This window comes from Theropithecus gelada, chromosome X (assembly GCF_003255815.1).
Source record: "Theropithecus gelada isolate Dixy chromosome X, Tgel_1.0, whole genome shotgun sequence".
NCBI classification, from domain to species: Eukaryota; Metazoa; Chordata; class Mammalia; order Primates; family Cercopithecidae; genus Theropithecus; species Theropithecus gelada.
The window spans coordinates 23,879,389-23,897,038 of NC_037689.1; the positions used below are offsets into that span (position 1 = coordinate 23,879,389).

A 17,650-nucleotide genomic window follows, 5' to 3' on the forward strand; every position below is an offset into this window, starting at 1 on the left:
TCCTGTCTCCCTTCCTGGGCCCCCCACAAAAGAATTCTGGACAAGAATAGCTGCTATGGCACCCCCTCTTCACTGAGTGTCCCACAAACAAATTGCTCAGATGTCCTTTGAGAAATGCTGACCTCAGTATAAACATGGCCTGTCCTCACCCCTAGACCACAGGGCAGCCCTGTCGGTCACGAGTCTATAAACATCACGATCACTGCAGGTTCCGTGCTTGACACGTTCTATCTCCCAGGCACAGAACAACCCCACCCCTGTCAGGCCAAGCCCAGCTGAGTGCCTGCTCCCAAGTCCTTGCTGTGGGGGCCTGACCTCAAACGTCACTTGTCCTAGAAACACACACGAGCTATACTGTCTTGTACTTAGAGCAGACCAGCTCGCTTGGGTATTAATGCCAATGTGTATATGTATTTATACGTACATGGATAATGTAGATGTGTATACACAGGCGCGTTATATATGTACCTGGAATTCTGTGTGTATCTACACGTAAACTGTACATGCAAATACAGGCACATATATTCATATACATATATATGCATATGTATTTGTGTATGTGTTTATATAGGTATACACTTGGGTATATAACTGCATATATGCACAATTCAAAGATATATACATATAGAGATGTTAGCATATACATATATGTGTTCACGTCTTTACATGCAGATGTGAATTTTCAAATGCCTATACATTTGTGCGCATTTTATTTTACATACGTTGTATGCACATGTGCATATGAGTTTGCATGTGTCCACATTTATTCCCATGTGTATACAGGTACATACACATTTACATCTTTGCATGTGTATCTGCATATAGTGTATGTATATATTACATGCTTCTATTTGGAATTGTATGATCGCAAGTATTTGCATATGCTCATATACCTACATACACACGTTTGTCATTATTTGTACATTGGAACGTCTACATGTATTGCGTGCATGAACATGCACTGTGATTGATCTGTGGAATCCCAGTTTTTGCATTTGTGAACACATTTGCATTTGCAAATGCATTTGAGGTGTATGATTAATATACACACACACAAATCCATTTGCATATGGACACGTGTTTGTGTTCAAAGATGTATTTCAATATGGAGCTATACTGATATTTGTAGATCTGTTTCTCTATTTGTATATCTATGTGTTTGCATCTGCATGTGTACATATTTTTCTATGCATAGGCATTTGTATATGTGCTTGTGTTTGCGTGTATTTTACATGGTGCTATCTTTACATATATGTAGGTCTAGTATTTCTCTAAGTATTTGTATATGTACATCTGCGTAGTGTACATCTTCTATGCATATACATTTGTATATGTGCTTGTGTTTGTGTATTTCATATGGAGCTATCTATACATATATGCAGGTCTAGTATTTCTCTGTGTGTTTGGATATGTAGAGGTGTATCTCCAGGTGTATGCATTTTTTGAGGTATATGCATTTGTGTATGTGCTTGCTTTTGTGTGTATTGTAATATCCGTACGAATCTGTGCCTCTGTACATGGACCCATTTCCCTATGAATTCTCTGATGTGTGTGCATTTGTGTACATGCCTGTGTTTGTGCACACAATCTTTCCAGTTGTATTTTACGAACACTTAAAACCAAAGCTGGCTCCTCCCAGACTCAGCATTCCCAAGAACCAAGCAGGAGCCACGTGGCCTTATCAACCCAACTTTGGAAGACCTACAGAGTTGCCCCCGCTGCCCCATTCTAGGAATTACAAGACAGTTAATGAGGACAGCCGAGATTCAAGAGACGGAGCAGGGACTCCAGCTCCCAGAGAGACGAGTGTGCAAAGAATTTGCAGGCCTGTTTTACAGCCTCTGGAACCCGCCTTTCAAAACTTTGGATGCACGGTCCGCACTGGACGCTCCATGGCACGGAGGGCCCACGAAAGACGCAGCAGGGGGTCCCACGGCTTTACACGTCCCTGGCCCCAGTGGAGGCTTGACAACTGTGAGGTCCTTGAGGAAAAACCAACGTCTTATTCTGGCTGTAGCCTCCACAGTGCAAGTACAGCGCTTTGGGTACAGCAAGGGGAAAATAAAAAGTAAACGTGGATGGAGGTCAATTGCTGCTCTGGGGAGGTGAAGCCAGCTGGACTTCCTGGGTCCAGTGGGGACTTGGAGAACTTTTCTCTCTAGCTAAAGGATTGTAAATGCACCAATCAGCACTCTGTAAAATGGACCAGTCAGCGCTCTGTAAAATGCACCAATCAGCGCTCTGTAAAATGGACCAATCAGCGCTCTGTAAAATGGACCAATCAGCGCTCTGTAAAATGGAACAATCAGCACTCTGTAAAATGGACCAATCAGCGGGATGTGGGCGGGGCCAAATAAGGAACTACAAGACGACCACCGGAGAGGGCAGCGGCAACCCAGGTCGCCTGCCACGGCCTGGAAGCTTTGGTCTTTCCCTCTTCACAATAAATCCTGCCGCTGCTCCCTCTTTGGGTCCGCACTACCTTTATGAGCTGTAGCACTCACTGTGAAGGTCTGCGGCCTCACTCCTGAAGTCAGCCAGACCCAGAGCCCACCAGAAGGAATAAATTCTGGACCTACTTTCACAGAGCATGGTGGCAGGGGAGGGGGAGCGCCGTGCCATTCCGGGCCTGTGGCCTGCCGAAATTCTCGGAGAAATGCGCAGACAGTTCAGGTGCAGTCCTTGCTTCTCACCTGCACACACCTTCCAGCCAGACGCAGGGCTTCTCCCCTCCTACCTGAATATCTAGCTCTCAAAAAAAAAAAAAACCAACTTCCAGCATATGGAGAACTTATTCCCTGCGCTTCTGCCTGTAAAACATCAGGAGTATAAACCAACCGGGAGGGGTCCAGTATCAATCAATCACAAGACACGTGTATTAAACATTCGACAACTCCTACAGTCCTCAAAGCCCATCTAACAAAACACCTCTGAGAAGCATGTCAGAGCTCACCTTAGGAGATATCCAGAAAAAAAGCCCGGCCTGGTGGGTCATGCCTGTGATCCTCCCAGCACTTTCGGAGGGCAAAGCAGGCAGATCACTTGAGGTCAGGAGTTCGAGACCAGCTTGGCCAACATGGTGAAACCCTGTCTCTACTAAAAATACAAAAAAAAAAAAAAAAAAAAAAACCGGGCACGATGGCGGGTGCCTGTCATCTCAGCTACTCGGGAGGCTGAGGCAGGAGAATCACTTGAACCTGGGAGGCAGAGGTTGCAGTGAGCCGAGATCGCACCACTGCACTCCAGCCTGGGCGACCGAATGAGACTCTGTCTCAAAAACAAACAAACAAAAACAACAAAAAAACAAAAACACCAGAATAGGTTGCTGTGGGCGGACGGGAAGCTTTGCATTTTGATCAACTATAAACATCTTTCACAATGCCATTTTCCTCATATTTTATTTGATGTGAAGGATCTGGAGACACACAGCTCAATCTGTGCCTGAAGTGTCATAAATTCCCAGCTTAGGAGAGACGAGCTCATCGTGAACACCTGGCTTATGCATGCATCATTTTGAAAGGCAGCTTCGGGGGGCTATAAAGCAGGCCTGAAGATTCTTTTGACAGTCGTCTCTTTGGGAGCTGGAGTGTATGCCCCCTCCCTTGAATCTCGGTCATGCTCATTAACTTTCTTGTTCATTCTTTCGTACACTGCCACAGTGGTGTAAACACTGTATGACTTCCAAAGTTGGGTCAATAAGGTCACGTGCCCCCTGCTTCGTTCTTGGGAATGCTGAGTCTGGGAGGAGCTAGCTTTGGTTTAAGAAGCCTGAGCACCTTCACCCTGACACGCTGGAGAGGCCACAGGTACCTGTTCTTGTTGGCCCTCCCAGCTGAGCCCAGGTGACAGGCTGTACCAGCTTCCTACCACCAGAGAAAGCCATCCTGGACATCCAACCTGGTCAAGCCTTCAGATAAAGTCAGCCCCAGCTGCAGCCTCACAGGACACCCCCAGGCAGAGCTGCCCACATTCCGGTGCCCCCCAAAAAAGTGAATTAGTACAAGCTGTATAGAAAACAGCATGGAGGTTCCTCAAAGAACTAAAAGCAGATCATTCGCTCGATCCAGCAATCGCACTCCTGGGCATCTACCCAAAGGAAAAGAAGTCCTTATATCAAAAAGACGCCTGCAGGCCAGGCATGATGGCTCACGCCTGTCATCCCAGCACTTTGGGAGGCCGAGGCGGGCGGATCACCTGAGGTCAGGAGTTCAAGACCAGTCTGGGCAACATGGCAAAACCCCATCTCTACTAAAAATACAAAAATTAGCCAGGTATGGTGGCGCATACCTGTAACCCCAGCTGCTTGGAAGGTTGAGGTAGGAGAATTGCTTGAACCTGGGAGGCGGAGGTTGCAGTGAGCCAAGATCGCACCACTGCACTCCAGCCTCGGTGACAGAGTGAGACTCTATCTCAAAAATAAATAAATTAATTAAACAATCAAACAAAACAAAACAAAACACCATGCCTGCACCTGTCTCTTTCTTGCGGCACAACTCACAATTGCAAACAAACGGAATCAACCTAAGTACCGTGGAGTACTGGATAAAGAAAATGGAATGGAATACTGCTGAGCCGTCAAAAGGAACGGAATCGTGTCTTTGACAGCGACTTGGGTAGAACTGGAGGTTCTTATCCTACGTGGAGTCGCTCCAGAACAGAAAAGCAAATACCACATGTTCTCCCTGATAAGTGGGCGCTAAGCTCTGGGGATGCTTCTGGCATGGAAGGGGCACACGGAATAGAGGAATACACATTAGAGCCTGAGGGTGAGGCGGTGAGTGAACCTGTCACCCAGCAAACGGCCATGGTACCCAACAGGTGGTTTTTCATCCCCTGCCTGCCTCCCTCCCCCTACTTTCTAGCAGCCAAAAGTTTCTGCTCTTCCCATCTTTGTGTCCATGAGAACCCGCTGTGTACGTTCCAGGTGTAAGTCAGAACATGCAGTGTTTGCTTTCCTGTTTCTGTGCTCGTTCTCTGAGGATCATGGCTTGCAGCTCTGAGCACATTCTTGGTGACAACAGCATTGTTGGGGAAGGGATCCTTCCCAAGAGCAGAGGGGACGGTGCGGCTGTGCAGGCAGGTGATGACCTGTGCCCCAGAGGGATCCGAGCCGTGCGAGGGGCTCGCCTGGCGGGTAAGCTGTGTGCGCGCATTCCTGCACCGTGGGGAACGCACCAGGCACGCGCAGGGGCCCTGGATGCTGGTAATTCATCATTAGTGAGCTGCTTAGAGTAATTACATTTATTTCTATTTTATTATTACTATTACTTTTTTTTTTTTTTTGAGGTAGACTCTTGCTCTGTCGCCCAGACTGGAGTGCAATGGTGTGATCTCGGCTCACTGCAACCTCTGCCTCCTGGGTTCAAGTCATTCTCCTGCCACAGCCAAGTACTTGTGATTACAGGTGCCTGCCCCGATGTGCAGCTACCTTTTGTAGTTTTAGTAGAGACAGGGTTTCACCATGTTGGCCAGGCTGCTCTTGAACTTCTAACCTCAAGTGATCCTCCCGCCTCGGCCTCCCAAAGTGCTGGGACTACGGGTGTGAGCCACTGCACCCAGCCCGACTATTATTATTATTTTGGAGACAGAGTCCCGCTCTGTCAACCAGGCTGGAGTGCAGTGCATCCGTATTTTATTTTGTATGTCATTTTTTTGAGACAGAGTCTCAATCTGTCACCCAGGCTGGAGTGCAACGGGTTGATCTTGGCTCACTGCAACCTCTGCCTCCTGGGTTCAAGTGATTCTCCTGCCTCAGCCTCCCAAGTAGCTGGGATTACAGGTGTGCACCACAAAGCCCAGCTAATTTTTTTTTTTTTGTATTTTTAGTAGAGAAGGGGTTTTGTCATGCTGACCAGTCTGGTCTCGAACTCCTGATCCCTAGTGATCCGCCTGCCTCGGCCTCCCAAAGTGCTGGAATTGCAGGTGTGAGCCACCGCGCCCAGCCCCGCACCCATATTTTAAACCACAGTGTCCTGGAGACGTTTCTAGGCAGCACACCCACCTCAAACGCTGATATTTACGGAACACAAGCCTGACAGATGCTGAAGGAGACACTGTTTTGTTGTTGAGTTCTTTGCCAACGGCTTTAGGTATTAATTTTCCTCTTCCTATGTAAGCAGAGCGTTGAAAGACCTGACTGGTGCCAGGTAGAGCGATTGGATGGGTGCCTGAGATGCCTGTTAGGAGAGGCCATTACCGTGGCCCAGGAAGAGACGATGGTGCCCCAGAGGAGGGATAGACGGAAGTCAGAAATGCAGAATTGAGTATCCGTTAGACAATCGATGGCAAATTCAAATGCGTGTAGGCTTTTGTACGTGTTTTAAATTTTCCATCATCATATTTTGTTTTGGCATCAATAAAATTCTATTTATTTATTTTTGTCAAGTAATTTTTTTCTTTTAAATCAAAGAAATGTAGAAAAAAGGTGCCCAGGGCTGGGCACGGTGACTCACACCTGTAATCCCAGCACTCTGGGAGGCCGAGGCAGGCGGATCACCTGAGGTCAAGAGTTTCAGACCAGCCTGGCCAACTTGGTGAAATCCCGTCTCTACTAAAAATACAAAATAAAAAAAATTGCTGGGCGTGGTGGCAGGCACCTGTAATCTCAGCTACTTGGGAGGCTGAGACAGGAGAATTGCTGGAACCTGGGAGGTAGAGGTTGCAGTGAGCCGAGATCATGCCACTGCACTCCAACCCCAGCTGACAACAGTGAAACTCCGTCTCAAAAAACATAAAGGTGCAGAGACCATGAGGGAAATCGCAATGGAATCATACAAAGTGAGCACTCTCCCGTCTCAGGGAACTGCCTTCTGCATCTGCACCCATAAACCTTTTTTTGACCCAAAATTAATTATCACATTCCCCTAAGGTAACTATGATTCCAATTTCTATTACCATAGATTTAATTTGCCTCTTTTTTCCGGGAGGCGGAGGTTGCAGTGAGAAGAGGTTGTGCCACTGCACTCCAGCCTGGGCGACAGAGCAAGGCTCTGTCTCAAAAAAATAAAAAATAAAATAAAATAAATAAAATAATAATTTGCCTGTTTTTTAAAATTTTTATTATTTTATTTTATTTTTTGAATACGGAGTCTCGCTCTGCCGCTAGGCTGGAGTGCAGTGGCACCATCTCAGCTCACTGCAGCCTCCGCCTCCTGGGTTCCAGCGATTCTCCTGCCTCAACCTCCTGAGTAGCTGGGATTACAGGTGCCCGCCACCACACCCAGCTAATTTTTGTATTTTTAGTAGAGATGGGATTTCACTGCATTGGCCAGGATGGTCTCGAACTCCTGACCTCGTGATCCATCCACATCAGCCTCCCAAAGTGCTGGGATTGCAGGCGTGAGCCACCGTGCCTGGCCTGTTTCTTAAAATTTCAACAGTTTTTTTGAAACCAGTGGTTTTTGGCTACATGGATACATTCTTTTGTGGTGACTTCTGAGATTCTGGTGCACAAGCTTTAATCATCAGTGAATATACTGAGGTTTCACTGTGATTTTTCTAGAATAAAAAACCCCGTGGCCACATCAGTGTATTGGGTGCCATCCACATTATGAGCATCCAGGGAATCTGTCTCTTCACCAATTCAAAGCCGGAGAATACACAATAAAACTATCATTCATTGATCGGCCAATTGAAAGGTAGAAAATACACAATAAAATTATCATTAATTGATCTGCCAATTCAAAAGTGGAAAATACACAATAAAATTATCGCTCATTGATCTGCCAATTCAAAGGTGGAAAATACACAATAAAATTATCATTCATTGATCTGCCAATTGGAAGGTGGAAAATACACAATAAAATTATCGTTCATTGATGTGCCAATTCAAAGGTGGAAAATATACAATAAAATTATCGCTCATTGATCTGCCAATTCAAAAGTGGAAAATACGCAATAAAATTATCATTCATTGATCTGCCAATTGAAAGGTGGAAAATACACAATAAAATTATCGCTCATTGATCTGCCAATTCAAAGGTGGAAAATACGCAATAAAATTATCATTCATTGATCTGCCAATTGAAAGGTGGAAAATACGCAATAAAATTATCGTTCATTGATCTGCCAGTTCAAAGGTGGAAAATACATAATAAAATTATCGTTCATTGATCTGCCAATTCAAAGGTGGAAAATACACAATAAAATTATTGTTCACTGATCTGCCAATTGAAAGGTGGAAAATAAACTGTAAAATTATCGCTCATTGATCTGCCAATTGAAAGGTGGAAAATGAACAATGATACCATCATTCATTGGTCCGTGCCCCCCATGTCATTTTACTGAGGAGTGGACGCTCAGGGTCACAATCACATGTTGTGCCTCAAGCAGTGAACGCAGGTGAGGTGTGTCCTGAACAGGGGAGGAGAAGGGAGAGTTCTCTGCTTGGAGAAGAAAGGAGAGTGGTGGGGATGAAAGGGCAGTCAGAGAGAGAGAGAGAGAGAGAGAGAGAGAGAGGAGGAGAGAGGGAGGGCAAAGAAGAGAGGAAGCGAGAAGGAGAGGGGGAAGAGAGACAGAGAAAGAGACATGGAGAGGGAACAGGGAGAGAGAGGGAGGGCAAACGAGAGGGAGAGAGGAGGAGAGGGAGGACTAGAGGGGGAGACGGGGAGACAGAGAGAGAGAAAGAGAGAAAGACAGGGAGAGAAGGCAGGCAAGGGAGAGAGGAGGAGAGATGGGGGAAGAAGGATAAAGAGAGAAGGGGGAGAGAGAGGAAGAGAGAGGAAGAGAAAGGAGATAGAGAAGGAGAAGAGGGAGGGTGTGAGAGAGGGAAACAGAAAGGGAGAGAGAAAAGAAAGAGGGGAGGGAGAGAAGAAGGGAGAAGGAGGGAGGGAGAGAGGAAGAAAGGCAGAGAGACAGAAGAGGGGAGAAAGAGGGAGAGAGGGAGGGAGAAAGAGGGAGAGAGGGAGGGAGAAAGAGGGAGAGAGGGAGGGAGAGAGAGGGAGAAAGGGAGAGGGGAGAAAGAGGGAGAAAGGGAGAGGGGAGAAAGAGGGAGAAAGGGAGAGAGAGAGAGAAGAAAGAGGGGAGAGAGAAGAAGTGAGAGAGGGAGGGAGAGAGAGAGGGATAAAGGGAGAGAGAGGAGAGAGAAGGGGAGAGAGAGAGGGAGGGAGAAGAGAGATCAAGAGCAAAATAGAAGAAGAGGGGACATGGGTGGGTTGAGGAGAGAGACAGAGAGAAAAAGCAAAAGGGAGAGGAAAACCCAGACAGTGAAGAGGTAGAAAGAGAGAATGACAGAGAGACAGGGGGAGAAGGAGAGAGAGACAGAGAGTTACAGAGAGAGAGACAGAGAGAGAGAGAGAGAGGAGAAAAGCATTTGAGTAACTGAAAAACCACTGCTTCTCAACCCACTTCCTAGAATCTCGGGAGCGCCGTGGGAAGGATGGAGCCAGTCCAGGGAGGCGATGGGACGGACGCCCTGGACTTCCAGCCTTCTCTGGCAGGGAACAGCCTGCCGCCGAGTCACAGCAGACCACGTCCCATGCTGCCGCCAACACCAACACTAAAAGAACATCCAAATGCCACCTGCTCACAGGAGGCGCCACCGGGAGAGGCAGAGGAAGCCACTACAGAACAGAAAGCTACTCTATCCACAGGAGAGCAGCTCTGGAAGAGAAGCAAACAGAAGGCACGCAGAGTAACTGGTCTACACCTGTGCAGACTCAAGGATCCGCTGACGATTGCATGAGCCGTGAGGCGATACTTTCCGTCTTCCCAGGAGGGAGACCAGATGACTGCGGAGCCCGATTCACATAGAAAATGCCAGGTGCCCACAAAGACAGGAGATGGCTGCCAGGTGTCTGCCCACCAAAAAGTGGGTCCTCAGTGAGGACCGCCTCCATTGCACCTCAGTCTGCTGTTGGTACAAAACTGCACACCTGGGCCCCCCCCCCGAATGAATCTTCCTTAACTCTCATGGGTCTTCTAGGTGCCCTGTGCCCATTTGCTCATTTCAATGAACTCATTGGAATTCATTCATTCATTTGATTTCATTCACTCAATTTCATTCATTCATTCACTTGCATCATTTGAATTCATTCATTCCTTTGAATGCATTCATTCGTTCCTTTGAATTTATTCAGTCATTTGAATTCATTCATACCTTTGAATTCATTTGTTCCTCTGAATTTATTTGTTCATTCGAATTCATTCATTCATTCCTTTGCATTTATTCATTCAGTCCTTTGAATTCATTCATACCTTTGAATTCATTTGTTCCTTTGAATTCATTTGTTCATTCATTTGAATTCGTTCATTCATTTGAATTCATTCATTCAAATTCACTCATATGAAATCATTGATTCATTCCTTTGAATTTTTTCATTCCTTTGAATTCTCTGGTTCCTATGAATTGATTTGTTCCTTTGAATTGATTTGTTCCTTTCAATTCATTTGTTCATTTATTTGGATTCATTCATCAGAATTCATTCATTTGAATTCATTTGTTCATTCCTTTGAATTCATTCATCATTTGCCTTCAGTCATTCCTCTGAATTCATTCATTCATTTGAATTATTTCAGTCCTTCAAATTCACTCATTCATTCAAATGGGTAAATGAAGAACTGTACTAAAAACCAGAGTCTGTAGGTCTCTGGCCAGGCAAAAATCACTGTTATTTTTCAGGGTCACCCTGTACCATGGACGTAGTTCTTTAGTGGTAGGGAAAATAACGCTTAGTAATTCTTTATCTCGGAAAGAAATGCATCCATTAGAGTTATAGGAAGATGTCTGACAAGGATAAATCTATAAATCCGCTGCAGTTGTTAAAAATCTGTCAATTTTCAGACATGGGGATGGGAAGCTACATAAATACAATTTTACAGTGAATAAACCATACATACTAGCTCTGCAGGAGGTCTGTTATTGATTTATTCTTGTGCTTGATAAATCATCACGTTGCCCCTGGGCTTCCCCCAGCAGCCAGACAGAGGCAGTCGGGTTCTATTTTCAACCCACTAGAAAATGAAAAAATATTCTACGTCTGAAGTATGTTTGCGAAACCTTGATTGCTGTGTCTAAGAATAAAAAAAGAAAAGCACAAAGTGTAGCTCCTTCTTGCCTTGGAAGTCAGCCTTGTTGAGCCCAGCTGGGGCTGTTTTCCATGAGACTTGAGGCATGTGACTGACTAAGAGGAGTTCTGGAGGGAAGGTTCTGGGGAAACAGTTTAGGGCAGCAGTCCCCAGCCTTTTTGGCACCAGGGACCACTTCTGTGAAAGACAATTTTCTGAACAGAGGTGGTGGAGGTGGGGTTGGGGGATGGTTTTGGGGATGATTCAGGTGCATGACATTTATTGTACATTTTATTTGTATTATTATTACATTGTACTATATAATGAAATAATTCTGTAAGTCACCATCATATAGAATCACTGGGAGCCCTGAGCTTGTTTTCCTGTGACTAGACAGTCCCATCTGGGGGTGATGGGAGACAGTGACAGATCATCAGGAATTAGATTCTCATAAGGAGCGTGCAACCTAGATCCCTCACATGCGCAGATCATCAGGCATTAGATTTTTATAAGGAGTACACAACCTACGTCCCTCTCATGCAGTTTACAGTAGGGTTTGCGCTCCTATGCGAATCCAATGCTGTTACCGATCTGACAGGAGGTAGAGCTCAGGAGAGCCACCGCCTGGGCAACCTCTTGAACGATGTACAACAAAAAGATAAAAGGAAGAAAGTGCAAAGTATTATTTCAAGCCATCACCTTGTAACAAATGGATTCTCAGGATCATCTCCTGGAAATGCGGTTCTGAGCAGCACAGGCTGGGGCATTCCAGGGAGGTGTGCGACAGGGGATGCAATCTTCTCTGTACTTTACACGACTGTGCTGTCACACTGCAAGAGCTGTGTTTTGTAAGGCAGGACACTGCACACAATGATTATCGACCCAATGTTTGTTTCCTGTGCTAGAGTATGATTTCCATGAGGTCAAGAATCTTGTTTATTGTATTTTTCCTGCAAGTGAAGTATGTGATGGGCAGAGTAGGCAGGTATGGCAGGTTAAATAATGCACACCCCAAGATGTCCAGGTCCACATTATCTATCTGGCAGACAGAATCATGACCCCCAAAATGCCCACACTGTAATCCCCATGTGGGAGACAGAATAATGACCCCAAAGATGTCCACGTCCTAATCCCATGTGGTAGACAGAGCAATGGCCCCAAAGATGTCCACGTCCTAATCCCATGTGGTAGACAGAGCAATGGCCCCAAAGATGTCCAAATCCTAATCCCATGTGGTAGACAGAGCAACGGCCCCAAAGATGTCCACATCCTAATCCTCATGTGGGAGACAGAATAATGGTCCTGAAGATGTCCACATCCTAATCCCCATGTGGTAGACAAAATAATGGCCCCAAAGATGTCCACGTCCTAATCCCCATGTGGGACACAGAGTAATGGCCCCAGAGATGTTCATATGCTAATCCCTATGTGGGAGACAGAATAATGGCCCTAAAGATGTCCACATCCTAATCTCGTGTGGTAGACAGGATAATGGCCCCAAAGACGCCCACAACCTATTCCCAATTTGGTAGAGTAATAACTGAAAACATGAAAAAATGTCCATGTCCTCATCTCTGGAACACATGAAAATGTGACTGTCATGGCAAAAAGGCCTTTGCAGATGTGATTCAGTGGAAGATCCTGAGATGAGGCGATGATCTGAGATGATCCTGACGGGCCCCAAATCATCACAAAGCTTCTTCTACAAGGCAGGCAGAAGAACAAGAGTAAGTGAAGGAGATTAAAAAAAGAGAAGGCAAGATGAGAGAAAGAGAGAGAAGGGAAGAGAGGGAGAGAGAGAGAACAAGAGAGAGAGAGATTCAAAGGTGTTTCACTGCTGGCTTTGTTGTTGTTCTTCTTCTTGTTGTTTTGAGATGGAGTTTCACTCCTGTCACTCAGGCTGGAGTGCAGTGGCACGATCTCAGCTCACCACAACCTCCGCCTCCCAGGTTCAAGCGATTCCCCTGCCTTAGCCTCCCGAGTAGCTGGGATTACAGGCATGCGTCACCACGCCCAGCTAATTTTGTAATTTTAGTAGAGACGGGGTTTCACTATGCTGTCCAGGTTGGTCTCAAACTCCTGACCTCACGTGATCCAACTGCCCCGGCCTCCCAAAGTGCTGAGGTTACAGGCGTGAGCCACTATCATTGTTGGCTTTAAGGTCAGGTGGGAGGCCATGGGTGAAGAAATGCTGACAGTCTTCTAAAAACTGGAGAAGGAAATATTCTCCTGTAGAACCGGTGTCAGCCATGGGCTCAGGAACTCCACACTCGCTTCCTGCCTTGAGGTGCCTCTGAAGCATTGAGCGAAGGTAAAAAGTCTTAGCATGCAAGAAAGATCTAGATAAGTCTAGGAAGAAGTAAACCCTATATGTGCATGAGATTCTCTACAGAAGAGATAGGGTACAAAGCCAATCCAACAACAAGACTCTTTTGATTCAAATCCTACCCTGTCCCAGTTTCCAGAATATCTTTCTTTCTGAGAGCCCTGTGTGCCTTGTTTAAAATCTGTTGAGAAAAGGAACAGAGGAGCATCCTAGGAATGCAACAGCCATTTCAAAAGGTAAACGTGGTGGTTGAGTGATGGAGTATACGCTGGTGAGCCTGTGCCAGCTGGTGTTAGCCTGTATCCACTGTCACAGTGGTGGCTGAGTGATGGAGTATACGCTGGTGAGGCTGTGCCAGCTGGTGTTAGCCTGTATCCACTGTCACAGTGGTGGCTGAGTGATGGAGTATACGCTGGTGAGGCTGTGCCAGCTGGTGTTAGCCTGTATCCACTGTCACAGTGGTGGCTGAGTGATGGAGTATACGCTGGTGAGGCTGTGCCAGCTGGTGTTAGCCTGTATCCACTGTCACAGTGGTGGCTGAGTGATGGAGTATACGCTGGTGAGGCTGTGCCAGCTGGTGTTAGCCTGTATCCACTGTCACAGTGGTGGCTGAGTGATGGAGTATACGCTGGTGAGGCTGTGCCAGCTGGTGTTAGCCTGTATCCACTGTCACAGTGGTGGCTGAGTGATGGAGTATACGCTGGTGAGCCTGTGCCAGCTGGTGTTAGCCTGTATCCACTGTCACAGATGTGGTTCATATACTCATTGCTCAGTAAAATTCTGTTCCCCCCAGAAAAGAGTAAGATTCCGCTGGAGAAACATATCATATCTGACATTCCTAATTTTTTTTTTTTTTTTGAGATGGAGTCTTGCTCTGTTGCCCAGGCTGGAGTGCAATGGCATGATCTCGGCTCACTGCAGCCTCCACCTCCCGGGTTCAAGCGATTCTCCTGCCTCAGCCTCCTGAGTAGCTGGGACTCCAAGCACCCGCCACCACGCCCGGCTAATTTTTATATTTTTAGTAAAGACGGGGTTTCACTATGTTGTCCAAGCTGGTCTTGAACTCCTGACCTTGTGATCCATCTGCCTCGGCCTCCTAAAGTGCTGGAATGACAGGTGTGAGCCGCCGCACCCGGCCTGAGATTCCTAGTTTTTTCTGCTTACTGGTGGATGCAAGGCCATAGCAAATGGATGGAAGTAGCTGCAGAAAAGTCCCTAAGAGGATACACATTTCTGTTTTTCTGTGTGTCTGCACAGGGCACCATGTCAGTCATGCATGTCCATTTCCAACTGCTCTGTGATAAACTGCTCCCATTACTAATGAGTAAGAATGTTACATATGCAATGAAGAAATGAGACGTTGGGTTGCACAGGATCTCCACGGTCCCTCTAAGTGGTCTCCACATTTGCTGTCTTATAATGCTACAATTCTAATCACTTAAAATACGGATCGGGCTTCAGCAAAGGAAGTCCACACTCAGTGCTGAGACAGAAGATTCCAAATGGGTGTTGACTGGGAAATCATTGACTCCTGCATAGAAACTTAAGATCCCACCAGGATGGCAAATCTGAAAAGTGTTATTAACCTCCAACGAGAAGACACAGAAAGTTAAAATCATTCCGGACCTTCTAACAACAGCCACTAGCATTGATAATACGATATTTCTTACCAGGCTAAGTACATGGAAATGGTGGTGTCTGTAGCTATTTGAGTGGCACTCACACATCACAGCTATGTCTGCACATATTTTTATGCATACATAGACATCATACATCAAATACATATACAAATACACATGCACTCACACATCACAGCTATGTCTGCACATATTTTTATGCATAAATTGGCGTCACACTCTATGTATAGTTTTATATCCCATGCTTCTCCTTTAAACTGTAGCATAATAATTTCCAATTAAACAAGTGGGTTGAGGGGAAGCGTGGATATCTCATCCACTTTCCTATCCTCCGATCCCATTAATGTTACAGAAAAACACAAAACACATCAAGACAAAGAGGAAAAAAAAAATTAGATGGAAGCTACCACATCTTGGCAGCTGGAAACGGACAGGTGTTATGACTTTAGCACAGAGAATAATGTTTTCTCCCTCCTTGCAGACACGTCCACATCCTAATGTCCAGAATGAATGACAACAGTACCTCAGAGAGCAAAAGGGGTTTTGCAGAATTAAGAATCTTTAATGGTCTAGGTGGGAAATTGAGTAATTACACTGGGTAATCGCAAGACCCTTTTGGTGATTTTTTTGTCTGCCATCTAAAGTATCAATAACTTGATAAATATTTCATATATTTGAAAGGAAGGTGCTGTCTCGACGGGCTCACTGTTTGACTTATGTCTGTCCTATCCACTGTATTCATGGCACTATTTATTTCCTCTCTAAATTTCCATCTGGTCTCCATCTGTGAAAGTGAGGTGTTAAATTCTACTAACACACATGTTTTTCGGTGTATTTCTGAGAACTTCAGTTCTATGTATTTACTTACTTTGGAGATGTCAATAACTGGACCTCCTCAGTGTGGAGGGTTCAGGTTAACTTTTATAAAAAATAAAATGGACTGTAGCAGGGGATGAGAGTAACGGACATCAGTACTGCGAGGAGAAATATTAAGTGTTGCAATGACGTTAAGAGCTCAGCGTGGCGCAAAGAAGGGCTCAAGGTTTGCAATGACGTTAAGAGCTCAGCATGGCTCAAAGAAGGGCTCAAGGTTTGCAATGACATCAAGAGCTCAGCGACACTCAAACAAGGGCTCAGGATCAAGGGTGGTTTGTGTTGAAGATTGGCAGACGGGCAGACTGAAGACGGGGAAGGGGAGATATTGACTCCACCCGTCTGGGTAAGGATGTTGAACAGGGAGTAAAATCAAGAGATAAACGAGAATGAGCTTCTAGAACCCAAATCATGAGTCTCAGGGGAGTGTGGTGATGATTTTGCAAGACCACATTTGGGGAAACACCAACCCTTAGCGTGTGCGTAATACACTTTAGTCAAAGTGGACAAGTGAACGTGTCAGCTCCATACAACATGTTATCCGGTGACCATTATTTAAAAGTAACATACTAACAAGAATGCTGGTCCTCCAAAGCCATCTGTGACATGAAGCAGTGACTACAAATAGCAGGTGTGTGCAATAATTTCCATGGATATCCTGTTTTGCTCAGACACTTCTGTCACATGAAAGCTAGAGCTCCCGTCCTTCCAATTAACCCCTGGCTTGCAGCAAGTTCACCAGGACTCACCATTGTTGACCAGAACATGGAGAGGAATCTTCTTCATCTTGAACTTCTGGACAAACTCCCGGATAGACATCATGGAAGCCAGGTCACAGAATAAAAATTCCACTGGAAAAGGACAACAACAAATGCCTGGTTACCTTCCAACCTAGTTCAGAGATTAAGACAGTTTGTAAACAGGTCCATTTCAATTTCACCTGGGAAGTCACACTTTTCTTTTCTTTTCGAGACAGAGTCTCGCTCTGTTGCCAGACTGGAGTGCAGTGGCGTGATCTCAGCTCACTGCAGCCTCTGCCTCCCGGGTTCCAGCGATTCTCCTGCCTCAGCCTCCCGGGTAGCTGGGATGACAGGCACATGCTACCACATCTGGCTAATTTTTATATTTTTGTATTTTTTTTTTTTTTTTTTTTTGGAGATGGAGTCTTGCTCTGTCGCCCAGGCTGGAGTGCAGTGGCCGGATCTCAGCTCACTGATTTTTTTTTCTTTTTTTTTTCAGTAGAGACAGTGTTTCACCATGTTGGCCAGGCTGGTCTCGAACTCTTGACCTCAGGTGATCCGCCCACCTGGGCCTCCCGAAGTGCTGGGATGTCAGGCGTGAGCCACCGTGCCCAACCTGGGGTTTTTTTTATAAGAAGGAGACAGAGGGATGGTTGAGACAGATGAGAGAAAATGATGATAAGACAGAGGCAGAGACTGGAGTGATGCAGCCACAAGCCCTGGGATGTCTGGAGCCCTCAGGAGCTGGGAAAGGCCAAAAGGATCGTGCCCTAGAGCGTCCCGACAGAGCTCAGCCCCGAGACAGCCTGGATTTCACGTCTTGTCCTCCAGGCCCGGGAGAGGATAGATTTCTATTCTGCAAGTTCCCCAGTTTGGGGTTTGTTTTTTTTTTTAGTTCAATATGATTTTATTTAAAAATGTGTACAGTTGAAGGAGGGATCTGGTCTTTTATGTAAAAAAAAAAAGTTTTCACAGGATATATTTGGCCATTTTAGCTGTGTAGCAAATAATAACAGAAAAGGAAGGTTCTGTTCGAGGTCCTCACTCCGGCACACTCAGCCAGGTGCTTG

General features: G+C 45.8%; 1 protein-coding gene across 1 annotated transcript in view; it reads right to left on the reverse strand.

Moving 5' to 3' along the window:
* DHRSX (dehydrogenase/reductase X-linked) overlaps window positions 1–17,650 on the reverse strand; it is a 274,696-nt gene that overhangs the window by 41,347 nt on the left and 215,699 nt on the right. Inside the window, exon 4 of the mRNA XM_025372286.1 lies at window positions 16,590–16,691. Coding sequence (XP_025228071.1) covers window positions 16,590–16,691 — 102 coding nt within the window. The remainder of the gene's footprint in view (window positions 1–16,589; window positions 16,692–17,650) is intronic.